At 43.2% G+C, this 27458-nt stretch overlaps 1 protein-coding gene across 6 annotated transcripts in view; it reads right to left on the reverse strand.

Moving 5' to 3' along the window:
• The window catches only part of ferry3 (FERRY endosomal RAB5 effector complex subunit 3), a 117620-nt gene that overhangs the window by 6014 nt on the left and 84148 nt on the right, over positions 1 to 27458 (reverse strand). For 2 of the 6 annotated variants that reach the window (XM_086010244.1, XM_086010240.1), the window contains one exon: positions 16601 to 18095. The exons of 3 other annotated variants lie outside the window; for them this stretch is intronic. In XM_086010244.1, the coding sequence (XP_085866370.1) occupies positions 18003 to 18095 (93 nt within the window). In that variant the 3' untranslated portion in view covers positions 16601 to 18002. Of the gene's footprint in view, positions 1 to 16600; positions 18096 to 27458 lie in introns of those variants that run through there. One more of the 6 variants, XM_086010241.1, reaches the window with a different exon arrangement.

Below are 27458 nucleotides of genomic sequence, written 5' to 3' on the forward strand. Positions count from 1 at the left end.
AAACCGAAACAGGGCTGGTCCCGAGGTTTTCGGATAAAGGATAGTCTACCTGTATTTTGAATTATATGGTAATTTCTATTACATTGATTTATTATATTGTATAGTTCAGATAATTTTAAAGTGTTTGAATTCAAAGTGCATTAATTTATTTGTAATTGTTTAAATTATTTTTTGAGGAACATATTTAGTATTTTACAGATATTAAAGTACATTAATTTATTTTCTTAAATTGTACAAGTAATGTACGGGTGATCTGAAGCATATTAATTAATTATTTGCAATAGTGCAGATAATTTAAAGTGCATTGAATTATTATAAGAAATGTTAGTTAATTTAAATTATGATCATTTATTATTTGGAGTAAAACAGGTAATTCATAATGGCCCCATATATTCCAATATACAAATAATTTAATGCATATTAATGTCATATTTGGAATCATATGGATAATTTAATGTACATTCATTTATTATTTGAAATTTTATAGCTTAAATATATTGTAATAAAACTTGAATGTGCTGTAATTTCTTTATAATTATACAGATCATTTAAAAGCTAGCAATTGTTTATGCAATTTAATGTACATTAATTATTTGTAGTTCTACATGTAATTTCAAGTCTATTCAATTATATTACTGAATTGTACCGTAATTAAATTATATTAATTTATCATTGTGAATTGAACAATGGAGGTAGAGTACATAAACCTATTATTTGTAATTATACACGTAATGGTGCATTCATTTATTATTTGATATTGTGCATGTAATTTGAGGTGTATTCATTCATTATTTACATTTTTATAACATGTGAACTACATTAATATATTGGTAATTGTGTAGATACAGTAAGATGCATTAATTTATAATATTGCATTGCAGTGGTAATTTAAAGAGCATTAATTTATTATTTGGCATTCTACAGGGAATTTCAAGTGCATATTGTATTGCATTGTACTTCATTATTTAGAATTGTATAGCTTATTCATTTATTAAATTCTATGGGAAACTTAAACAACATTCATCTATTATTTGGAATTGTAGAGCTACTTTATTTATTAAATTCCAGCTTGGCTTAGTTAGTAGCACTCTTCCCTCTGGGTCAAAAAGTTGTGGGTTCCAGGACTTGAGCATATAATCTAGGTTGACACTTCAGTACAGTACTTGAGGGAGTGCTGCATTGTCACAAGTGCATTTTTTTGGAGACGTTAAACCAAAGCCCCGTCGGGTTGCTCAGGCAAATGTAAAAGATCCTACTGTACTATTCAAGGAAGAGCAGAGCATTCTCCTGGTGTCTTAGGCAACAGTCTTCCCCAAATCATCACCACCAGAAACATTATCTGGTCATTCATTAATTAATTTACTCTTTGTGGGACCTTGTGCAAATTGGCAGGTAACATTCGTGCCACAGAAGTGCCAGGCAATGACTATCTCCAACAAGCGAGAGTCTAACCACCTCTCCTTGACATTCAATGGCATTACCATCGCCGAATCCCCCACTATCAACATCCTGGGGGTCACCATTAACCAGAAACTTAACTGGACCAGCCACATAAATACTGTGGCAACAAGAGCAAGTCAGAGGCTAGGTATTCTGCGGCGAGTGTCTCACCCTCTGACTCCCCAAAGCCTTTCCACCATCTACAAGGCACAAGTAAAGAGTGTGATGGAATACTCTCCACTTGCCTGGATGAGTGCAGCTCCAACAACAGTCAAGAAGCTTGACACCATCCAGGACAAAGCAGCCCGCTTGATTGGCACCCCATCCACCACCTTAAACATTCACTCCCTCCACCACCAGCGTACCGTGGCAGCAGTGTGTACCATCTACAAGATGCACTGCAGCAACTCACCAAGGCTTCTTCGGCAGCACCTCCCAAACCCACGACCTTTTCCACCTAGAAGGACAAGGGCAGCAGGTGCATGGGAACACCACCACCTCCAAGTTCCCCTCCAAGTCACACACCATCCTGACTTAGAAGTATATCGCCGATCCTTCATCGTCGCCGGTTCAAAATCCTGGAAGTCCCTACCTAACAGCTCCGTGGGAGTACCTTCACCACACGGACTGCAGTGGTTCAAGAAGGCGGCTCACCACCACCTTCTCAAGGGCAACTAGGGATGGGCAATAAATGCTGGCATTGCCAGCGACACCCTGATCTCATAAAAAACGAATAAATAAAAATTAAAAAAAGCTCCCTCAGCTCTACTCCCTCCTTGAGCTTTCCATTCTTCCGAATCCAGCCTCTTGTGTGTCCACCACCCCTCCCTTTGCCTCACTATTGATGGATGGTGCCTTCCTTCAGCCACCTAAGACCCACTGTCTGGAAATCTCTGTCGTCAGCTAACCCAGATATTTTGCACATAATACAAAGTTTTGGTTTACAGAAAGTGTGCTTTATGGATGGTGCTTTGTGGATTGCACAAAAAGAGAGCATTGAGAAGTAGCCAGAATTATAACAGGGCAATTCAGTAGAAACACAGAAACTTTCTTATAATGCCATCAATCCTATAGTTTGGAATTTCATTGAGAGTTTTTTTTTGTAGTTGCTACTCAAAATTTTGGTTGTGTTTTTCTGCATGTTTTCCTTTTGTGGTTTGTTTGCTAAAGCAGCTCTGTTCATGACCTCCTCCAGCACGGTGGCATAGTGGTTAGCACTGTTGCCTCACAGCGCCAGGGACCCGGGTTCAAATCCGGTCTCGGGTGACTGTCTGTGTGGAGTTTGCACATTCTCCCCGTGTTTGCGTGGGTTTTCTCCGGGTGCTCCGGTTTCCTCCCACAGTCCAAAGATGTGCGGGTTAGGTTGATTGGCCATGATAAAAAATTGACCCTTAGTGTTAGGGGGGTTACGGGGTTACGGGGATAGGGTTTGGGTGGGATGGCTGTCGGTGTAGGGACCGGGTGCTAGGGTTTGGATGATCAGCCATGATCTCGTTGAATGGCGGAGCAGGCTCGAGGGGCCGAATGGCCTACTCCTGCTCCTATCTTCTATGTTTCTATGTTTCTTTGGGCTTATTTGCTTTACATCTTGCCAGAGTTGCTGTCCAACTATTCTCTTGGTTTTGGCTTCCCTTCAGTCAATATATTTGATTCTTTGTCTTACTACTGGCTGCCTTCAACTGCCTTCACAGCCACTTACCTTGTTGTACTTTTCTCCACACATTTCAAACCATCTCAATTTCAAATGCCAGTTACCTGGATTTTGAGCTGACAGGCCCTTAAAGAGGAAGCTAGGAAGAGGACAAATACTTTATATTAAAGTACTCCCACAGTTTACAATGGGGAAAAATAGATTTATCAAAATCTAGTCTGTTTTTTGATGTATATGAAACAGGCTCTGAGCCAAAACATTGAACTAGTTAACAAATGGATTTAGAATTTAGAATATTTAGACATAAATAGTCAAATAGTCTTTGAAGCACTATGGTCCCCAGGACTTTGAACATGTTGTCTATGGAATGCAACTGGTCAGGGTTGAATAATATAGATTGTACTTTTAGATATCCAGGAATTTTGTTAGATTATTTTATGGGGTCAAGGAGAAACTTTATATTTTCACCTCAGGAGATTAAATGAGTTGGGTGGAGTCCGTGATGATATAATTGGTCTGTTGTAAGAATAGACTTTTAAGCTGAATGACCTTTCCTCCTTCCATATATATACAGGGTTGCTGATATTAAATCAGAAACTAAAATAACAAACAGAACTAAGTTTTAACTTCGTTTTTAAGCATTAAGGATTACAAATGCAAGTTTTGTATGCCATCTATAGAGTATCTCTTTAAATTATGTTTGGGACTGTTCTAATTAGTCTGGTATAGCATCTACAGACCTGGAGTGAGTTACAACAGTAAGTTTTGATTAACATTCGGGTAATCTTTCTATCTGTACTCTTTTTCTTGATACAATTCTATAAATCGTGCATATTGTTTATTATGGTCTATAGGTAATTTTATTTCTTAACTTGCAGCACTTACAACATCCTTCTACTTTTCTTGGTCTGAGATATATTGTGTATTTAGTAATGTCACATTTCTAGTGAATGTTGTGCAATTTGTATTGCAAATTAAGAACAGTGACCACACTTTAAAAGTACTTTGTTAGCTGTAAAACACTTTGGAATGTCCTGAGGTTGTGAAAGGCACTATATAAATGCAAGTTCTTTCTTCTTGCTAAGTAATTCCGGTTGAAGAGCCACCACTGGGACAGATAGTTGGGATGAATGAACTCCAGTGTTTAAATTTTGTAATTCTGCTCAAGCTGATATTCTGATTCAGGAAAGCTTCAAACAGCAAACCACTACCTTGGAATGGAAGAAACAAGCATTGTTGCCATTTTGCCATTTCAGGCACTGAAATATATGCATAAAACCAGAATCAAGAAATAAATGTGTGTTTTGAAATTCTTATCACTGTCCTGCCTTGGCTACTGGGATATCAAATATTTCAAGGATAACTTTAATGAACTCTGAAAACTATTGCTGTGTAAAGTTTTAACAGCTGCTTGTATCAGCCATAAATAGAACATCATGTGATTTACAGACACATTCAGCAACATTTCTAAAATAAAGATGGGACTTTACTGTGAGTTATTATGTAGGTTTGTATACTGGACAATAGGTTGCAGGTATCATTACAAAACACTAATTCATAATTATAGCATCTTGGCATTTACAGCACAGAAGGAGATCATTTGGCTCTTCAACCGAAACTATCTAAACAAACCCCATTTTCTATCCTTTGTCTTTCTGTATTCTTCCTTTTCAGATCCTTATTACAATTCCTTGTTAAATGTCATTTATAAGGGTGCACCTTCTGCTTGTACGTGCTCCAGTCATGGAGCCTTGCCTACTGGGAGCATCCTTCACGAAAATTACATATGCACAGCCTATGATTTGCACATGCAGTTCCTGATGCATGCTCTTGGAGAGCAAGGCTTCATGTTGCAAGTGGTAAATCTACCCTATATTCTCTGCCTCAATAGCCACCGTCATAAAACATTCCATGCTCTAAGAACTCCCTGTGGAAAAAATAAATTTGCTAACTTGCCCCTTTGTTTTTCTATCGATAATCTGGAGTCTGTGCTCCCTTGTTACTGATTTGCCTGCTGTTGGAAACCATCCTTTACCAGTTACCCTCTCCAAACCAAATGTTCCTGATGTCATAAGTGAGAGTGAATTTTTGGCAGTTTAATTATCAAATTTCAAGATGAACGTATTGTCTTGGACCTATTGATAGCTATTCAATATTCTTCAAGAATAAAGCTTATTTAAATATCTATTCTCTAAGTCAAGGTATGTGAAAGGGCAGGTGTTTGTTGATAGTATTATAGAATGATGAACACATTATGAGGGACTTTTGGCAGGAAATTGCTGGGGAATAAACAAATGACAGCAATTGTGTTGCAAGATGATAATATGTGACCATTTAGTATCATAGTGTATTTACAAAGCAAGTTAAAGACCCCAAGCAGATTTTCATTACTTTGGCTGCTATCTTTCCAACATTGACCTCTGAAATGTAGACGTGAATGGACGAAGAATTTCACAATCCCAGTGTCAGAGCTGATTTTAAAAGTGCATCAATGTCTAATTGTACAATTCATTTCAGGTTAGAGGAAAATGAGATTTTAAAATATTAGTATGACAAATTATCAATATGTAGGAGGGGTATGTACAATATGGAGACACAGTTGTCTCTATCAATCTACAGAAGGGGTACTTGTAATAAGGGGAGACACAGCTGCCTCTGAGATGGGACACCTTTCAGAGGAAGTTGGCAAAACTCAGAACAATAATCATTGGTAGATTTGAGTGGCTGAGAAATTGGTTTGTGCCCAACTGCTGTGTGGAAATTGATGCACCTTGTGATCCAATTTCTAGGTCAATGGTTTATATTAAACAACTGTTTGTTGTATACTTATAATTATGTAGTATCAAAGTACAGTGGATTCAAAATAAATAAAAATGTATAGGATTTTTGAGGTCAGGCCCGAACAGGCTTTGGGTCAATCAGGCTGTATTTATCAACTAAATAGCACTCCTTTAGTAAGACATCTATTTATTGCTGACATTTAACACTATGTTTAACACTGGAATAAGCCCTCCCCATCTGGAGATAGTTGATGGTAAACATTATCCACTTTATCTGATGGAAAGAGACCTGAACAGTTAGTACCTTAGTGTCCATGGCTCAGTTGGTAGCACACTTGCCTCTGAGTCAGAAGGTTGTGGGTTCATAAAGCTAGGCTGACACTCCAGTGCAATGCGAGGGAGTGCTGCACTGTCGGAGGTGCTGTCTTTCGGATGAGACATTAAACCGAGGCCCCGACTGCTCTCTCAGGTGGACGTAAAAGATCCCATGGCACTATTTCGAAGAAGAGTAGGGGAGTTATCACTGGTGCCCTGGCCAATATTTATCCCTCAACCAACATAACAAAAACAGATTATCTGGTCATTATCACATTGCTGTTTGTGGGACTTTGCTGTGCGCAAATTGGCTGCTGCGTTTCCCACATTACAACAGTGACTCCACTTCAAAAAAGTATTACAAACATACGAATTAGGAGCAGGAGTAGGCCACTCGGCCCCTCGAGCCTGCTCTGCCATTCAATAAGATCATGGTTGATCTGATTACTCCATATTCCCGCCTACCCCCGATAACCTTTCACCCCCTTGCTTATCAAGAATCTATCTACCTCTGCCTTGAAAATATTCAAAGACTCTGCTTCTACCGCCCTCTGAGGAAGAAAGTTCCAAAGACTCACGACCTTCTGTGAGAAAAAAAATCTCACCTCTGTTTTAAATAGGCAACCCCTTATTTTTAAACAGTGACCCCTCGTTCTAGATTCTCCCACAAGAGGAAACATCCTCTCCACATCCACCCTGTCCAGACCCCTCAGGATCTTATATGTTTCAATCAAGTCACCTCTTACGCTTCTAAATTCCGGCAGATACAAGCCTAGCCTGTCCAACCTTTCCTCATAAGACAACCTGCCCATTCCAGGTATCAGTCTAGTAAACGCTTCCAACGCATTTACATCCTTCCTTAAATAAGGAGACCAACACTGTACACAGTACTCCAGATGTGGTCTCACCAATGCCCTGTATAACTGAAGCATAACCTCCCTGCTTTTGTATTCAATTCCCCTCGCAATAAACGATAACATTCTACAGGTAGACTATCCTTTATCCGAAAACCTCGGGACCAGCCGAGTTTCGGATAAAGGAGAATTTTGGATTTCGGAAGGTGGGTCGGCGGGGTTCGGCGGGGGGTCGTGCGCACGACTGACGCTGACGCTCAGCGTAAGTCAGTCGGGGTCGGCGGGGGTCGGGGCCGGCGGGGGGGTCGGCGGTTGTCGGGGCTGGCGGGGTCCGCGGGGGGGTCGGCGGTTGTCGGGGCTGGCGGGGTCGGCAGTTGTCGGGGCCCGCGGGGGGGTCGGCGGTTGTCGGGGCCCGCGGGGGGGTCGGCGGGGGGGTCGGCGGGGGGTCGTGCGCACGACTTACCCTTTATCCGAACTTCCGAAACCGGAACCCTCTAAAAACCTTCGGTTTTTTCGTTTGTACGCACGACTTACGCTGAACGAAAAAACCTTCGGTTTTTAGAGGGTTTCGGTTTTCGGAAGTCCGGATAAAGGGTAGTCTACCTGTATTAGCTTTCCTAATTACTTGCTGTACCTGCATACTAACCTTTTGCGATTCATGCACTAGGACATCCAGATCCCTCTGTATCTCAGAGCTCTGCAATCTCTCACCATTTAGATAATATGCTTCTTTTTTATTCTTCCTGCCAAAATGGACAACTTCACATTTTCCCACATTATATGCCATTTGCCAGATCTTTGCCCACTCACTTAACCTATCTATATCCCTTTGTAGCCTCCTTATGTCCTCTTCACAATTTACTTTCCCGCCTATCTTTGTGTCGTCAGCAAATTTAGCAACCATACCTTCGGTCCCTTCATCCAAGTCATTTATATAAATTGTAAAAAGTTGAGGCCCCAGCACTGAGCCCTGTGGCACACCACTCATTACATCTTGCCAACCAGAAAATGACCCATTTATGCCTACTCTCTGTTTCCTGTTAGGTAACCAATCTTCTATCCATGCCAATATGTTACCCCCTACACCATGAGCTTTTATTTTCCGCAACAGCCTTTGATGTGGCACCTTATCAAATGCCTTCTGGAAATCTAAGTACAGTACATCCACTGGTTCCCCTTTATCCACAGCACATGTTACTTCCTCAAAGAACGCCATTAAATTGGTTAAGCATGATTTCTTTTTCACAAAACCATGTTGACTCTGCCTGATTACCTTGAACTTTTCTAAGTGCCCTGCTATAACATCTTTAATAATAGCTTCTAACATCTTCTCTATGACAGATGTTAAGCTAACTGGCTTATTGACTGTAAAGCGCTTTGAGACGTCCGGTGGTCATGAAAGGCGCTATATAAATGTAAGTCTTTCTTCCTTTCTTGGGGTTTGCTTTCTCTCTCAGGCTTTGAAATCTCTTTATCTCAACATTGTGGGGAAACAAAGCACAAAAGTCTTCTTATATTTGTAGTTCAACCTTTCGCTTTCTGCTCATTTCATGGAAATCTTCCGCATGGATCTTCTCTCTATATGGTTCAACTGACTGCCTAATAGGTCAACACTTGAATCGGTTCTGGATGTCAAAAGTGAGTCAGCAAAATGTAGTAGTGGTTCTGTACACAGAAGTTTCTAGAGGAACAACAGTGTTGGGAGGGGGGAAAAGGAGAATAACCTTACCCAAAACAAGGAACTAACTTCATCTTGTACAGGTCAGGAACTCTCAAGGACAAAATTGTAAAATATATATATTTTTATTCATTCGCAGGATGTGGGCGTCACGGGCAAGGCCAGCATTTATTGCCCATCCCTGCTTGCCCTTGAGAAGGTGGTGGTGAATCGCCTTCTTGAACTGCTGCAGTCCATGTGATGAAGGTACTCCCATATTGCTGTTACAGAGGGAATTTCATGATTTTGACTCCACAATGACAAAGGAACGGCAATATATTGCCAAGTCAGGATGTTGTGTGACTTGGAGGAGAACTTGCAGGAGGTGGTGTTCCCATGAGTCTGCTGCCCTTGTCCTTCTAGGTGGTAGAGGTCATGGGTTTGGGAGGTATTGTCGAAGAAGCCTTGGTGAGTTGTTGTAGTGCATCTTGTAGATGGTACACACTGCAGCCACGGTGCGCCGATGGTGGAGGGAGTGAATGTTTAAGGTTGTGGATGGGTTGCCAATCAAGCAGGCTGCTTTGTCCTGGATGGTGTCGAGCCTCTTGGGTGTTGTTGGAGTTGCACTCATCCAGGCAAGTGGAAAGTATTCCATCAAACTCCTTGTGCTGTGTAGATGGTGGAAAGGCTTTGGGGAGTCAGGAAGTGAGTCACTCTCTGCAGAATATCCAGTCTCTGGCCTGCTCTTGTAATCACAGTATTTATGTGGCTGGTCCAGTTAAGTTCCTGGTCAATGATGATGCCCAGGATGGTGGGGGTTTCAGCAATGGTAATCCCATTGAATGTTAAGGGGAGGTGGTTCCTCTGGAGATGGTCATTGCCTGGTACTTGTGTGGAACGAGTGTTACTTGCCACTTATCAGCTGAAGCCTGAATGCTGTTCAGGCATAGACTGCTTCATTATCTGAGGAGTTGCAAATGGAACTGAACACTGTGCAATCATCAGCGAACATCCCCACTTCTGACCTTATGATGGAGGGAAGGTCATTGATGAAGCAGCTGAAGATGGTTGGACTTAGGACACTGCCTTGAGGAACACCTGCAGCGATGTGTTCTTATGAATTGTTATGCTTCAGGTTTTTAAAACTTCTTTCTCTTTCAGCAGTTGTAGCAGATTCTATATGACTGAGGTGTGCCCCTTATGATCAAGGACTGTACATCTGAGTGGGTAGTTTAGAGTTATGAATGACCCTACTGAACATTATATAATTACAATATTTCTGAATCAGTGGAAATATCACATACCAGACCAATCTTGTACCAGCAACCACTTACAGATATACTGCAACATAGGTATTAGATAGAATACTGAACACGGTATTGCTATTTACACCTCCTCTAGACCCATCTTTAGTTTCTTTACTTGTCCCATTACCACCCCATTTTGCCTTGCACCATCATCCCTTTTGTCATTTAATCACTCCTGCCTTCCATCCTATCACAGACCTTCCCTTTTGTTCTTTCCTCCCCCCTCCCCCCCCACCGCTTCTCTGCCTCTGTACCACTTTTCCATCACCCCCTCCCCTTCCCACGGCAACTTTCCATGCAAGCACAGGAGATGCAACACCTGCCCTGTCACTTCCTCCCTTACCACTGTCCAGGGCCCCGAGCACTCCTTCCAGGAGAAACAGTGATTTACTTGTACTACTTTCAATACTGTACTTGCTGCTCACGATTCGGTCTCCTCTACACTGAGGAGACCAAACACAGATTGGGTGATCGCTTTGCTGAACATCTGTAATATTTTCCAGTTCTGATGAAAGGTCACTGACCTGAAACGTTAACTCTGTTTCTCTCTCCATAGATGCTGCCGGACCTGCTGAGTGTTTCCAGCATTTTTTGTTTATATTTCAGATTTCCAGTGTCTGGAGTATTTTGCCTTTATTTTAAAGATGAAAACAGCTTGGAAAGGTGCATCTAAATATTGTTTTGCTCTCTAGTAGAAATGCTTCTGTAGTTTTAATACTAAAGGGCTGATTATCTGAATGCTTGCTCCCAGCTAATGGACAGAAAATCATGGGGATTGATTTCCCAATATGCACTCTTGGGTGAGTGAGGCTTATGCTTGGAGTGCACATTTGGAAAATCAGCTCTAAACAGTCCAATAAATATTCCTTCAGTATCTTTCAGGATTTGCAGTCTCCCCTTTTGCTGGATCTAACATCATTGTACTGTGTATGTAATGCTACCTAATGTGGATGTACCACCAACAAAAGGATGAGTGTTAATGATGGTGTTCATTAGAAGACTGGAACCTTACAGCAGGGAAAAGAAAGAAAAAAAATGTTTACATTTATATAGCACCTTTCGTGTCTTTAGGATGTCCCAAAGCACTTCACAACCAATAAAGTGCATTTGAAGTCACTGTTGTTTTATAGGCAAAAAATATGGAAGCCATTTTTTTACACCACAATGAGATAAATGAACAGATAATCTGCTTTAGTGGTGTTGGTTGAGAGATAATGTTGGCCTGGGTAGAACTCCCCTGCTCTTCTTCAAATGGTTCCATGGGATCTTTACACCCACCAGAGAGGGTGGACAGGGCCTTGGTTTAATGTCTTATCTGAAAGCTGGCATCTCAAACAGTGCAGCACTCCCTTAGCGCTGTATTAAAGTGTCAGCCTGGATTACGTGCTCAAGTCCCTTGAATGAGACTTGAACGACTCGTGTAAATTGGTGCAATGCAAGTTGTGACATTAACACAGTGACTGTGTTTCAATTAAGATCTTATTTTGCAAGACCCACCAACTTGATTGGCCTGAAGCATCTGAATCCTCCATTGTCCATTTCAAAAATGGAGGAATAATTAAGAAAACTTTTTTTTGCAAAATAACTTAATTTTACACAGCCTTTACCTTAAAGTCATATTTTTCTGTTATTGCATTTGGACATGTTGGATCACTGGACAGAGCAAACAGACAAAAATTAGGGAAGCTCCATTACTCGGTAGGATTCTCCCCAGCCAGCTTTCCTCTCTGCATTGCAAACAGGTGATCAAATATGCCCAAGTGCAACTGCCCTTGTATATGACATTATTATTACACTAAAGCAGTTCGGAGGATTATTAGTAGAATCAATACCTACAGTAAGATGACTGAAGGGGGAAGATTTGCTTTGTGTAACAACATTGTAAACCTATTCTTTATAAATAGGTTTATGACAGTGCTACACAGTGCAGAGGAAATGTTCTTCCACAGGTTATACCTCGGGTGAGCTCAGTGGATTTCTGTGTGCAATGCTGCTTGGTTATCATGGTTTTTAATGTATTTCAGCACAAGGTCCTGAATCTTCCTCTGTTTAAAAAAAAGTAACCAATTTGCACACAGTAGCCACTGCTTTCAACAAAATATTGGAAATGAATTTATAAATAGTATAGATGTGCACTTTGTTTTTTTTAATTGTCAAAAGTGAGTTCATTCCAGTTCTTTTGAATTATAAACAAAAGGTGTAGCTGAGAAATGTGAAGAGTCTTCAAAATTATAGGATTCTTGGTACAAGTCCCTCAATAACCTACTTCTAATGCAAATTGTTTTTACTGCTGAATGCAAAAAGGCTTGTTTTCATAAAGTGCTGTATAATGCCTGTGTTATAGTCTCAATAACTGTAATTAATGTAATTTTTTTAATGCATTCCTGGGCTGTGGGCGTTGCTGGCAAGGCCAGCATTTATTGCCCATCCCTAATTGCCCTTGAGAAGGTGGTGGTGAGCCGCCGCCTTGAACCGCTGCAGTCTGTGTGGTGAAGGTACTCCCACAGTGCTTTTACAGAGGGAATTCCAGGATATTGACCCAGCGACGATGAAGGAATGGCGATATATTTTCAAGTCAGGATGGTGTGTAACTTGGAGGGGAACTTGCAGGTGATCATGTTCCCATGCGCCTGCTGCTCTTGTCCTTCTAGGTGGAAGAGGTTGCGGGTTTGGGAGGTGCTGCCGAAGAAGCCTTGGTGAGTTGCTGCAGTGCATCTTGTAGATGGTACACACTGCAGCCATGGTAGGCCAGTGGTGGAGGGAGTGAACGTTTAAGGTGGTGGATGGGGTGCCAGTCAAGCGGGCTGCTTTGTCCTGGATGGTGTTGAGCTTCTTGAGTGTTATTGGAGCTGCACTAATCCAGGCAAGTGGAGAGTATTCCATCACACTCCTGACTTGTGCCTTGTAGATAGTGGAAAGTCTTTGGGGAGTCAGGAGTTGAGACGCTCGCTGCAGAATACCCAGCCTCTGACTAGCTCTTGTGGCTCAGCGTTTATGTGGCTGGTCCAGTTAAGTTTCTGGTCAACGGTGACCCCCAGGATGTTGACGGTGGGGGATTCGGCGATGGTTAGACTCTCGCTTGTTGGAGATAGTCATTGCCTGGCACTTGTGTGGCACGAATGTTACTTGCCATTTATCAGCCCAAGCCTGAATGTCGTGCATGCAGGCATGGAATGCTTCATTATCTGAGGAGTTGCGAATGGAACTGAACACTGTGCAATCATCAACGAACATCCCCACTTCTGACCTTATGATGGAGGGAAGCAGCTGAAGATGGTTGGGCCTAGGACACAGCCCCGAGGAACTCCTGCAGCGATGTTCTGGGGCTGAGATGACTGACCTCCAAAAACCACCTTACTTTGTGTTAGGTTTGACTTCAGCTAGTGGAGAGGTTTTTCCCCTGATTTTTTTTTCCATTAGTTTATGGGATGTGGGCATCACTGGCAAGGCCAGCATTTATTGCCCATCCCTAATTGCCCCTGAGGAGGTGGTGGTGAGCTGCAGTCCATGTGGTGAAGGTACTCCCACAGTGCTGTTAGGTGTCCGTCCAGTTTTATTCTTATTATTGTGTTTCGTAGCACTTTGTTACAAAGCCATTTCAGAGGGCAGTTAAGAGTTAACCACATTGCTGTGGGGCTGGAGTCACATGTAGGCCAGACCAGGTAAGGACGGCAGATTTCCTTCCTAAAGGGCAGTAGTGAACTAGATGGATTTTTACGACAATCCAATAGCTTCATGGTTATCATTACTGATATTCGCTTTTTATTCCAGATTTATTTAATTAATTGAATTTAAAATTCCCCAGCTACTGTGGTGGGATTTGAAGTCTGTCTCTGGATCATTAGTCCAGGCCTACTGGATTACTAGCCCAGTAACATTACCACTATGCTACCGTTCCCGTGATTCCTATTGACTTCAATTTTACGAGGGCTCCTTGATGTCACACTCTGTCAAATGCTGCCTTGATGTCAAGGGCAGTCACTCTCCCCTCACCTCTGGAATTCAGCTCTTTTGTCCATGTTTGGACCAAGGCTGCAATGAGGTCTGGAGCCAGGTGGTCCTGGCAGAACCCAAACTGAGCTTTGGTAAGTAAGTGCCGCTTGATAGCACTGTTAACAACACCTTCCATCACTTTGCTGATGATTGAGAGTAGACTGATGGGGTGGTAATTGGCCGGATTAGATTTGTCCTGCTTTTTGTGGACAGGACATACCTGGGCAGTTTTCCACACTGTCGGGTTGTAGCTGTACTGGAACAGCTTGGCTAGAGGCACAGCCAGTTCTGGAGCACAAGTCTTCAGCGCGATAGCTGGAATATTGTCAGGGTGCAAAGCCTTTGCTGTATCCAGTGCGCTCAGCTGTTTCTTGATATCATGTGGAGTGAGTTGAATTGGCTGAAGACTGGCTTCTGTGATGGTGGGGACCTCAGAAGGAGGCTTATATGGATCATCCACTCGGAACTTCTAGCTGAAGATGGTTGCAAACACTTCAGCTTTGTCTTTTGCACTCGCGTGCTGGACTCCGCCGTCATTGAGGATGGGGATATTCATGGAACCTCCTCCTCCCGTTAGTTGTTTAATTGTCCACCACCATTTCACAACTGGATGTGGCAGGACTGCAGAGCTTTGATCTGATCCATTGATTGTGGAATCGCTTAGCCCTGTCTATAGCATGCTGCTTCCACTTTTTAGCATGCATGTAGTCCTGTGTCGCCGCTTCCCCAGGTTGACACCTCATTTTTAGTTACGCCTGGTGCTGCTCCTGGCATGCTCTTCTACACTCCTTATTGAACCAGGGTTGGTCCCCTGCCTTGATGGTAATGGTAGAGTGAGGGATATGCTGGGCCATGAGGTTACAGATTGTGGTGGAATACAATTCTGCTGCTGTTGGCCTACAGCGTCTTATGGATGCCCAGTTTTGAGCTGCTGGATCTGTTCTGAATCTATCCCATTTAGCACGGTGGTAGTGCCACACAAAACGATGGAGGGTGTCCTCAGTGTGAAAATGGGACTCTGTCTCCACAAGGACTTTGCAGTGGTCACTTCTACCATGCTGTCAGGGACAGATGCATCTGCGACAGGTAGATTGGTGAGGATGAGGCCAAGTAGGTTTTTCCCCTTGTGTTGGTTCTCTCACCATCTGCCACAGGCCCAGTCTGGCAATTATGTCCTTCAGGACTTGGCCAGCTTAGTCAGTAGTGGTGCTACCGAGCCACTCTTGGTGATGGACATTGAATTCCCCTACCCGGAGTACATTGTGTGCCCTTGCTACCCTCAGTGCTTCTTCCAAGTGATGTTCAACATGGAGGAGTACTGATTCATCAGCTGAGGGAGAGCAGTAGGTGGTAATCAGCAGGAGGTTTGCTTGCCCGCACTTGACTTGAAGTCATGAGACTTCATGGGGTCCAAGGACTCCCAGGGCCACTCCCTCCCAACTGTATACCACTGTGCCGCCATCTCTGGTGGGTCTGTCCTGCTGGTGGGACAAGACATACCCAGGGATGGTGATGGAGGAGTCTGGGACATTGGCTAAAAGGTATAATTCTGTGAGTATGACTATGTCAGGCTGTTGCTTTACTACCCTGTGGGACATTAGTGAACCAGTTGGGTTTTTACAACAATCTGATAGTTTCATGGTCACCATTACTGATACTAGCATTTTATTTCAGAATTATTTAATTAACTGTATTGAAATTCCCCAGCTGCCGTGGTGGGATTTGAACACACGACTGTGGATCATTGGTGCAGGCCTGTGGATCACTAGCTCAGTAACATAACCACTATGCTACCATTCTTGGTAATGCCAGCGAATGGTGGACTTCAGGTGATGCAACTCCACAAACAGTAATAGACACGCACAGTGGCCCAGAATTTACGGAGCCCATGATGGTTTATCCAGTCATAATTGCTGTGAATGGCCCCGCAAGTTCCGGATTTCTGTATGCGATGCGCATGCGCGAAAACCCGGAACTTACGATTTGTCAAATTTCTCGACAGATTGTCCGCATCCGCTGTAAATTCACTTTTGCTGGCGCAGAGTTGGGCTACTGCCCAGCGAATACCCATAAAACACTTACGCCTGGTAAAAGCAGGCATAAGGCCTTCTTTTACCAGCATAAGGCTTAAAATAATTTTTAAAATATGATTTAAACATTCACTTACATTTAAAATTAGGTTAGGTAAATTATTTTAAGAGTTTAATTAAAGGGTATTTTCATTAATTGTGAACCTGTGATCATTTATTTTTATTTGTGTGGTGAAATTGTATTTATTAGGTGATTTCTATTAAGCTTATGGGGATTCTGTACGTAAATGGAATCCCCATTAGCATAATCAGAATCCCCCTTTGTCATTGGTTGGCCTGGCCCACATGATCCCAGGGACGCTTGCGAACCGCATGCGCTCCTGGGATGTGTGAGCCTTTACGCAGGCGTACGCCTGCAGACCCAGGACCGCAAGAGTCCGAAGCTCCGTTGATACAAGGTATGTACGTTATTTTCTTTCGGTTCGGAGGTGTTCGCGGGCGGCAAGCCTCGGGACACAATTTCCAGGCCATTAGCTTCATCAATATAAATGTGAAATTAACCAGCACCACAGATTATTTTTAAAGCAGTATGTTTACTTCTTCAAATACAAACAATGTGCAACAGTGAGACAGATCATTCTGTATTAAATGACACTGCAAATAACTAATCACTCTGGATCCTAACTTAGCATTATTTAAAAAAGATTTTCGTTCCTCATTCTCCAGACCGAAGTGCAGTGGAACACTAGATTTTCCCTTACACTACAAGACAAATATGCGGAAAAATAATGGCTTGTGTGACGCAAGAAATATTTCCCTGTGAGCCAACTGACTAAATGAACAATAATGCTACAAATTAATTACTACTGGCTCACTGTTTATACTGCCTTTCAAACATTATTTTCCAGTTATAAATTTTAATTAACTTTTGAAGTGATTTGCGTGCAGAAGGTCCTTTAATGTCACTAACTGTACCCATGTGAGCCATCTCTCCCCTCAGCAGTATCTTCAAAAATCCCATAAATCAAGTATTAAGAGTTAAATTCACAGGGTCAGCCCAGGGAATTATGGCAGCCGTTGAAATTTGTAGGAATATACTTGCACTAATTGTCTTGTGAGAAGTGCGTTAATTTAGGCCATTATTACTGGACTTGCACATTACTGCAGCATGCCTATGTTTCTGACAGCACGTCTAACTTTTTGTATTTTGAGTCACGGGACTAAAAAATCTGGAAGGTGAATGCCTCAATGCTGAAAAAGTTGTACTGGATTGAGATGGTCCAACTAGCTGCCATAACTTTAGATAATGAAGGACTCATGGGAAAATAAGTTCTAGTTCTATAATTAAATACCCATGTGCACACAAATATGAAAATTATCAGCACATAATGTAAGTTATCTAAAGAAGAAATGGACTGTAATCAATCAGTTTCACAAATCTAATTAATCTTCGGCCAACAGCATCAATTCAGACATGTACAAATAAAGAGTGCACAGAAACTGGAATCATTTTTACATTTTCTCAGTATGATATACACATTATAGTCTGGACATTACCGAGGATGTGACTTAATACATTCATATCAAATCCCTCAATTCGCTATTTTATTGGAGGAGTTAATCCTTTTGCTGAAATTATGGAAAGAGGAATTTGATACACGCTCATTAAATCTGCTTATAATAACATTGCTCAGTAATTTCCAGGCTTATAAAAGTAGATTTAAATGTCAGTATTACAACAAATCACCAATCACAGTGACAGTACAAATAGTACAGAGGCTATGATGCATAGTTCAACTTAAACCACAACAATTCTAAATGTTTGAGATTCTGCTGAAGTGAGGAAGAGGATCCTTCTCTACCTCCATGGGAAACCTCATACAGTTTTGATTTTTTTTTAATATACTGTCCAAAGGGCACACAAAAAGTGATCAGTCAGCATACCTCACTCGCTGTTCAGTGGATATTTGTTTGTTTATCGTTTGGAGGTCAGGGTCAGGGTAGATGACACTCTAAAAATCTGAGGTAGCATGTTGCTCAACTGGTAGAACATTTCCTCTGAAATACTCTGTTAATATAAAATTATATTATCATTTACTTTGCATAGTACAGAGCACACATTAACAGCAATATGCATACCTAGACGGTGGTTATACTGCACTATGGGTCCGAGACTGGTAGTTGCAGAGTGCGAACAGCAGTCAGCAAGACCTTTCCTATAATGCCTGGCTGCAATTTGCACTCTGCCTGCCAGAAATAAGCTTTGCATCTGCATAGTTACACAAGTGTAGATGTGGCTGCTGGCCGGTAAAATGTTATTAACCTGGACAGGAATACATGATTTCCCAAAGTGCTCAGGAGGTTCAATGGATCAGGGCATTTTTTAAACCTGGCTTGACACGGCACTGGAATTATATTGCACCTGATGACAAGTTCAAGTGACGGTGACAGCTTCCCTGAAGAAGTGTAGTAAACTGTTATATCGGGAACCATCTTCCGACAGAGGCCAAATTGGTAGTTTAACTTCCCTCCTAAATTAATCTTTATTACAACATATATAGCTCTTCTCATCTACATGCTACCCCTCGTCGACATCATCCAAAAACACGTCAGATTCCACATGTATGATGACGACCCCAAGCTCAACCTCACCGCCACCTCTCTCGAACCCTCCACTGCATCGAATTTGTCACACTGCTTGTCTGACATCCAGTATGGGATGAGCTGAAAATTCCTCCAATTAAATAGTGGGAAGATCAAAGCCATTGTCTTCAGTCCCTAGCAATTCCCATCCCTCTCCCTGGCCACTGTCTGTGGCTGAACCAAACCATTTGCAACTTTGGCGTCCTAATTGACCCTGAGCTGAGCTTCCGAGCCCATATCCTCTCCCTCACCAAGACCACCTACTTCCAGCTCCGTAATATCGCCCATCTCTGCCCCTGCCTCAGCCCATCTGCTGCTGAAACCCTCATCCATGCTTTTGTCACGTCTAGATTTGACTATTCCAATGCTCTCCTGATCACCCTCCCATCTTCTCCCTTCCATAAACTTCAGCTCATCCAAAGCTCTGCTGCCTGAATCCTGATTCACAGCAAGTCCCGTTTACCCATCACCCCTGTGCTCACTGACCTACATTGGTTCCCGGTCCAGCAGTGCCTCAAATTTAAAATTCTCATCCTTGTGTTCAAATCCCTCGATGGCCTTGCCCCCCCTCCCCCACCTCTTTGACCAAGCCTGTCCTAATATCCTAATTATGTGGCTCAGAGTCAAATTTTGTCTGATAACGTTTCTGTGAAGCGCCTTGGGACATTTTACTACATTAATGGCACTATATAAATGCAAGATGTTGTTATAGCAAACTACAGTAGAGACTTGTTTATTATTTTCCAAAATGTTTTCACTAGGATTCTTATACACCATAGTTTTTGTTCTCTATTTAATCTCCACACAACACTGCAGAGTGGGCTTTTGTCCCACTAGATATTTCTGGGCTTCTGCCTGCACTGCCAAAATCCACTCCTGTGTAATTCTGGGATTATGCCTTCCTGATGGTGACAGCCTAGCTTTGATACTAAAGTGTTTGTCTTGTACAGTACAATGCTTGTCCTGGTATTCCTTGTATGTTGCAGTGTTTGCCCTGTAGGCTTTATTTGTTGCGATGCACCTTATCTCAGCGGTCTCTGCTGGAATATAGAAAATGCAAAGATACCCCAAGAGGTAATTGCGACTGGGTTTAAAGTTTAATAACAAACATTCAGCGCACTTTACTGACTCCATCAGTTATTTTTGGAATCACATCTAAAATCTTACCCTTCTGCTGGGATCTGGCTGTTTCTAAATGATGACACAATCATTTGCAACACATTGGTAGTTGATCCATTTCCCTCTCTTCCCTTCCCCCCACACATTAGACTGCTGACCCCTTCCCAAGCCTCTGTTAGCTATGTCCAGCTGACAGTAGAGTGAGAAAACTCTGAAAGCTGCTGGTACCTCTATGTTTATCACGGCTCCAAGGTTCCATTTCACTAAAATACACGTGCTGCTAACACAGCTGAAAGGTGCTGGAACCTTTAGCATGTATCTGATCCAGCTTGTATCTTTGTGACAGTTACACAGCTAGAGTATCATGACTGAGAACTTTTAAATATGTATCTTAAGGAATCTATTGCGTTATTAAATTGTCTGAAGAGGGAAGAGAGATAAACTCTCACATGTGGCAAACCTCTTAAATGCCAGATTACAGTATCTTCTCTGTTGGTAATGACAAAATAACAAAAGTTAATTTCAAAATGTTCTATTGCTCTCCTAAAGTCCTTGCCAGTAACCCTTGATTATTGCAATCCTGAAAATGAATTGTAAGGTACCCAAAAGGCAAAGTATTGCAGGTGCTGGAAATCTGAAAACAAGAACAGAAAAAGCTGGAAATACTCAGCAGGTCAGGAAGCATCTGTGGAAAAAAATAAGTCAGTCAGTCGATGTTTCAGGTCTTAAGAGCATTTCCAACTCTTTTTGTTTTGTAAGCTACCGAAACTGGATAAACATTAATGCCTGTAATTAAGATCAATACATAAATGTAGATGGCTCAGTGCCGCGGCACGTTGCAATACATTAAAAAAAAATGTTTTTCCCTCACAAAATCCAGTGTAATATTTATTATTTAAAGTCCAATGGGCATTGAGGTGAAATGTGCAAATGAAAACATAGCCAATAGTTTAATATCTCAATTTTAACAGAATCTATTATTTGATAATGGGGATTTTTTTTAATGTTAGTTTGCATCGAATTTCATAAGCTATGGAAAATTTACCTTTACAGGTAGTTGGACAATGCCATAACAGACGCCCCCGCCCCCCCAGTAATAGTGGGAGGATGAGGCGACAGAGAATTAAAACGTTTTTTTCCCCAATAATTAGATCTGTACATACATACAATTACATAAGAACATAAGAAATAGGAGCAGGAGTCAGCCATTCGGTCCCTCGAGCCTGCTCCGCCATTCAATAAGATCATGGCTGATCTGATCTTGGCCGTAACTCCCCTGTAGTTCAAAAATCTGTCCATCTCCGCCTTGAATATATTCAATGACTCAGCCTCCACAGCTCTCTGGGGTAGAGAATTCCAAAAGATTCACGACCCTCAGAGAAGAAATTCCTCCTCATCTCCGTCTTAAATTCTGAAAGTATGCCCCCTAATTCTAGATTCCCCCACAAGGGGAAACATCCACTCCGCATGTACCTTGTCAAGCCCCCTCAGAATCTTATATGTTTCAATAAGATCACCTCTCATTCTTCTAAACTCCAATGAGTATAGGCCCAATCTGCTCAACCTTTCCTCATAAAACCCCTTCATCCCAGGAATCAACCTAGGTAACCTTCTCTGAACTGCCTCCAATGCAAGTATTAAATAAGGAGACCAAAACTATATGCAGTACTCTAAGTGTGGTCTCACCAACAGTTGTAGCAAGACTTCCCTACTTTTATACTCCATCCCCCTTGTAATAAAGACCAACATTCCATTTGCCTTCCTAATTACTTGCTGTACCTGCATGCTAACTTTGGGCTGGATTTTCATTGAGGAGGCGGGGCTACAACTTTCGGGGTTGCAGTCCCGCCTCCATCGAGTTGTGGCCAACCCATGCAATTTTCACTTGATTGACCTTGTTGAGCCCACCCAGCGGGCTCAGTAGGCCAATTATGGGCCACCCGGCAACAGGTGACATCACAGATTGTCATTTCATCTGTCAAGAGCTTTTGACAGATGAAATATCAGCGTTTCACAGCTGTTTGAAGCTGTCAAACACTGATAATCTGTACTCTAAGTTAATTCCTTCCTCTCAGGATGATTTAGAGATCTCTCTGGAACAGAAAGCTGAATGCTGCAGATTTTGACAGATCGTGGCCATTCTGCTTTCTGTGCCGGTGAGAAGGCTGTAAAGGTAAGTAAAACTTCTTTAAACACTTTACACACACCAAACACACTTACCTCTACACTCACCTGAACACCGGACATCTCGACCCCTCCAAGCCCTTCATCCTGACGGCCTGCCTCGCTAACTTGGCGTGGTTTGGAGTCGTTGGGAATCCCACACTTCAAGAATAAAAATAGGGATTAGGCTAAAAACTGCCTGTTAACTAGCTGTTAACAGGCAGTTAATTGGCACTAATCCCCTTCCCGCCTCGGGGAGGCAGGTCCCAGTGCGGGTCGGGTATCCGCCTCCTTTGAAACTGGCATGGAGGCGGGTTGGGGGCGGGATGGGTTCGTGCCCCCCAATTTCAAGATTTTAACCCCCCACACGCCTCCAATCCCACCTCCACGGCTCAATGAAAATCCTGCCCTTTGTGTTTCATGTACGAGGACCCCCAGATCCCTCTGTACCGCGGCATTCTGTAGTCTCTCTCCATTTAAATAATATTTTGCTTTTCTATTCTTCCTACCAAAGTGGATAACCTCATATTTTCCCACATTATACTCCATCTGCCAAATTTTTGCCCACTCACTTAACCTATTTATATCCCTTTGCAGACTCTTAGGGGGAAATTTTCCGAGGCAGGTACGGAGGCGGGACTGCTGGGAAAATGGCAGAAACTGGGAGTGGGTACCGACCCCGCTCCCAACCCGCCTCCATGCCATCTTCCCAGAGGCGGGTCCCCGAGTCGCGCAGGGACCCGTCTCCTCGAGGTAGGAAGGGGATTAGAGCCAATTAACTGGCTGTTAACAGGTAGTTAACAGGCAGTTTTGAGGCTTTTCCCTATTTTATGCCTGTAATTGCGGGCTTCCCGACGGCTGCGAACCTCGCCAGGGCGAGGCGAGCAGTGGGTCTGCGGGGGTGAGAGGGGTCGAAATGTCAGCTGTAGAGGTAATGGGTGTGGAGAGGTGAGTGTAAAGTGTTGGAAAAACTTTCCTTACCTTTGCTTCTTCCTGCAGGCTTCAACCCTTGGGGATCCGAAGGTGCCTCATCTCAATGGCAGTGATGACAGAATGGCTGCTGCATTCTCAGATGCAGCAGCCATCTGCTTTCTGCTGAGGAGAGAGGTCTTGGTGAGCCTGTGTGCAAGGGCTCACCTTAGAACAGAGATCGTCAGTGTTTCACAGCTTCTCAAAGCTGTCAAACACTGACAATTCAGCTGTCAAAAAATTTTAGACAGATGAAGCGTCGTATGCGGAAGTCATCTGTCACCGGCTTTCCCGTAATTGGCCGGTAAGCCCGCAGGGCGGGCTTAACAAGGCCAATCAAGGGAAAATAGCGTGGGTTGGTCAGATGTTGCTGGGGGCGGGACTGAAACCCGGAAACCAGAAGTCCCGCCTCAGCACGTCTCCATTGTGAAAAATCCAGCCCTTTGTGTCCTCACAACTTGCTTTCCCACCTATCTTTGTATCGCCAGCAAATTTGGCTACAGTACACCCAATCCCTTCATTAAGTCATTAATATAGATTGAAAATAGTTGAGGCCCCAGCACTGATCCCTGTGGCACCCCATTAGTTACAGTTTGCCAACCTGAAAATGACCCATTTATCCCAACTCTGTTTTCTGTTAGTTAGCCAATCCTCTATCCATGCTAATATATTACCCCCAACACAGTGAGCTCTTATCTTATGCAGTAACCTTTTATGTGGTACCTTATCGAATGCCTTTTGGAAATCCAAATACACTAATTCTTTCAAATCTGAGAATAGAAACAGAATTGACACACTGTTGAGTCATCAATTGATAGGTATTGATGCAAGAAGTGATGTTAAAGACATCAAGGTTGAATGGTAACTCGAAACTTTTTCTAGACTGGGTCACAAACTTTGTACATTAAAAACATAAAATGGCCTGTAAGCTGAATCAAGTTCACAAAGTTATTAATTAACCAATCTTACATTTTTCTTGCCAAAAGGACAGAAAACCTATGTCTATCCAAAAAGAATTGGCAGCAGTATACCTTACAGGTACTTTTCATGGAGGAAGTAACATGTAAACAGATACACCATTACAAAAAATATCCCAAGATAAGTAGTCCAACGGTGATGGTAGGAATTCAGATGAGAGGAGGAAGGCGGTTTCTCACGCCCAACTCAAAAGGAGTGGAGTTGCAGAACCCAAGTATTCCAAGGTAAGTATCCAGGTTAAGTATCTAGATATCTACCCTAGAAATTCGATTAAGCCTGAAAATGGGCGGTGCCACTGTGGGCCAAGGTTAAAGGCTGCCCCCAAAAAGAGCACAGGCAACAATGGTATTTTGGTGCTGCCTGCTGATTTAAAAGAGCACAGTGCAGAATCTCTTGTGCAACGCAATCTTTCCGGCTGTAACATCAGCAGGAGGCCAAAAGTCGTGTCTAAAGGATCGGTGCGGTGTTCTCGGGCAATGTGCTGTTTGGGATAATTTGGTGATGGCTCCAGAGTTTTGCTGGGTCAGGAGGTTTCAAGTCTGCTGATGGCCCTTGTAGGGTTGGAGCATTATCCGTTGTGGCACATCACGAGGCATTTGTTTGTCCACGGCACCCCGCTTACTTTCTCGGACATTTGTCCGGGTCTTGTGTGGGGTCCACAAATGGGTACCAGACTGCCTGGTACTCCCACCTTCGCTGATTGCCATAGGTCCACAGATCTTTCACCCAGATGTTTGCTGTGTGGAGGTTTGTGCTCCACCATGGTGCTGGAGGGGAAGGGGGGATGTATCATCTTGCAGCGAGCAGTGACAGTGCACTAGCCTGCATATCACACAGGGGATTCACTCCCCGGTGAGTGGGTCTTAAAGCACAGGCTCAGATCTGGAGGGATTGTGACTGGAAACACTACATAAAGACTGTGGCACAGATGTCGTTAAACCGTTGTATGAGAAATTAATTGAAATAAATTTTAAAAAGGGAAACATGAACCTCTTGGTCACCAGTTTACTGGTGTAAATTGTGCAGGAGAATGTTCAATTACATTTTTAACAACAAACATTTGAAGAATTTTTGGTGAGAATATGGTGTTAAATCTTCCTTAATTCATGGCATTTCAAAAACAGACTTCAAAACTTTGCATATTATTTTATCAGTTCCTATGCATAATCTTTAAGGAAAAGCAGCTTTGATTTTTTCCTGAGATTATTACAACTGTAGTACAGTATAGTTTATTTTAAAAGTATTTATCACCTGTAATGTTTGACTGACCAGGGGGGAAATTTGATGCATCTCACTGGACAATTAGTCTGAGCTCTCCATAGTTACCAGTTATCTCAGCAGCTCTTCACTGTACGGTTTATAGCTCACCGCTGCTTTCTGCTGGCTCTAAGCGCTGTCAATGGCATGCTTTGAAGAGAGCGGTAAGAGGAGTGGTGAGGTCCAAAAAATCTATGAGCATGCATCAATTTGGCGTTGCACACCGATTGACGTCACGCCCTTATAATTAAAATACTTGCGGCGAGAGCAGGCAGCGCTGCCGACCTGCCCAATATGGCGACCACCGCGTTCCTCGCCGGAAGTGGGCGGAAACGAGGTGGCCACCATTTTTTCTACAAAACCGGTCTTAACGGCTGGCATTAAAGCTTCTAATTTCTAGGCCCTAATATTTATGTTCTTTGTGTTTAGTATCTCAGTGGTTCTTGTTAAGCTTAAGTAAATAATTTAGTCTGGTTAGTTCGCATTGAGCAGCGAATTGAAAAATAACAGTGTAGTTTAGACCTAGTTAATAGCAATTATATAAATAAATAATCACCTTGTCTCTAAGGAGTTTATTTTATGTTTCTAATTAGAATGGAGGGACAGCTACGACCCGTAGCCTGCAATTCCTGCACCATGTGGGAACTTCAGGATGCTTCATGTGGCCCGGAGGCCCATGTTTGCAGGAAGTGTCTCCAGCTGCTCGAACTTATGCTGAGGCTTTCTGAACTTGAGGGGCAGCTGGATTCACTGCAGGGCATACAGGTGCCTGAATGTTTCCTGAATCGCAGGTTCCAGGAGATGGTCACCCCGCGCCAGATAGAGCTCAGAATAGCAAGTGGGTGGCCACCCAGAAAGGTAGAAAGACTCAGGCAGTGCAGGAATCCTCTGGGAGTGTGGTACTCTCAAACCGATATTCAGCATTGAATACCAGTGTGGGTGATGACACCTCGAAGGTGTATAGTCCCCAGCCTGGCACCATGAAGCAAAGGACTGCACAGGGGGGTATAGCAAAGTGTAGGAATGCAGTAATAATTGGGGATTCGATAGTCAGTGGGACAGACAGGCAGTTCTGCTACCGTCGACGTGAGACACGTATGCTATGTTGCCTCCCTGGTGCCAGGGTAAGAGACATCACTTAGAGGGTGCAGAACATTCTGCAGGGGAAAGGGGAAGAACCAGAAGTCATGGTCCATGTGGAACCAACGACATAGGGAGGAAGAGGGTTGAGGTCCTGCAGTCAGAGTTTAAGGAGCTAGGGAGAAATTAAAAAGCAGGACTTCAAAAGGTAATAATCTCTGGATTACTCCCAGTGCCACCGCAAGTGAGAATAGAAATAGGAGGATATAGCAGGTTAACGCTAGGCTAGAGACATGGTGCAGGAGGGAGGGCTTCAGATTCTTGGGACATTGGGACCAATTCTGTAGCAGGAGGGGCCTGTTCAAGTTGGACTGGTTGCAACTGAAGAGAGCTGGGAGCAATAACCTTGCAGGTAGGTTAACTGGTGGGGGTCGGTTTAAACTGATTCGCCAGGTGGTTGGGCACAAAGATGTAGTATTAAAAAGTAGAAACAAGGTGCACAGAGGATGGGGAGAGACAGTTAGAGTTAGAAATAATACAGAATTATGTGGGATCATAGAAAATACAGAGATCTAAGTTAGGTTTGGAGTGCATGTGTATAAATGCACAGTGTTGTCAATAAGGTTGGTGAGCTGCAGGCACAAATAGCCACGTGGGAATATGATGTAGTGGTGATAACTGAGACCTGGCTCAAGAAAGGGAAGGATTGGATGATTAATATTCCTGGGTACAAGGTATTCAGGAAAGATAGGGAAGGAAAAAAGGTAGCAGTTTTGATTAAGGAAAATATTAGTGCGAGAAAGAGAATTTTCTTGAGGGATCAAAGACAGAATCTATTTGGTTGAAGTTGAGAAACAACGGCTGGAATTTTAATCTGGAGGCGGGTCGGGAGCAGGGGTTCTAGAAAGCGGTCGGGAAACTCAGGAGAATGGGTTTCCTGCAGACCCTGCTAAATTTAATGGCAGGGCCTGATTAGCATCTCCCGCCCGTAGATGGAGAGGCTGGCTGGCTGCAGGCGGGTAGGCCTGCGGGACTAGGCCACAGAGAGGAGGGAGGGATCAGTGGTGGGGTGTGGTTGAGGGCTGGAGGAGTTTCGGGGCCGGAGGAGCAACGGGGGTGGGAGGACGATCGGGGCCGGAGGAGCATCGGCAGGGGGTGGGTGTGTGTGTGGTGTGGAGGGTGAATCTTAGGGGCCGGTGGACGATCTGGGCCAGAGGGGGGT

Source organism: Somniosus microcephalus, chromosome 17, assembly GCF_052327205.1.
Source record: "Somniosus microcephalus isolate GS21.2 chromosome 17, FLI_Smic_1.0, whole genome shotgun sequence".
NCBI lineage: Eukaryota > Metazoa > Chordata > Chondrichthyes > Squaliformes > Somniosidae > Somniosus > Somniosus microcephalus.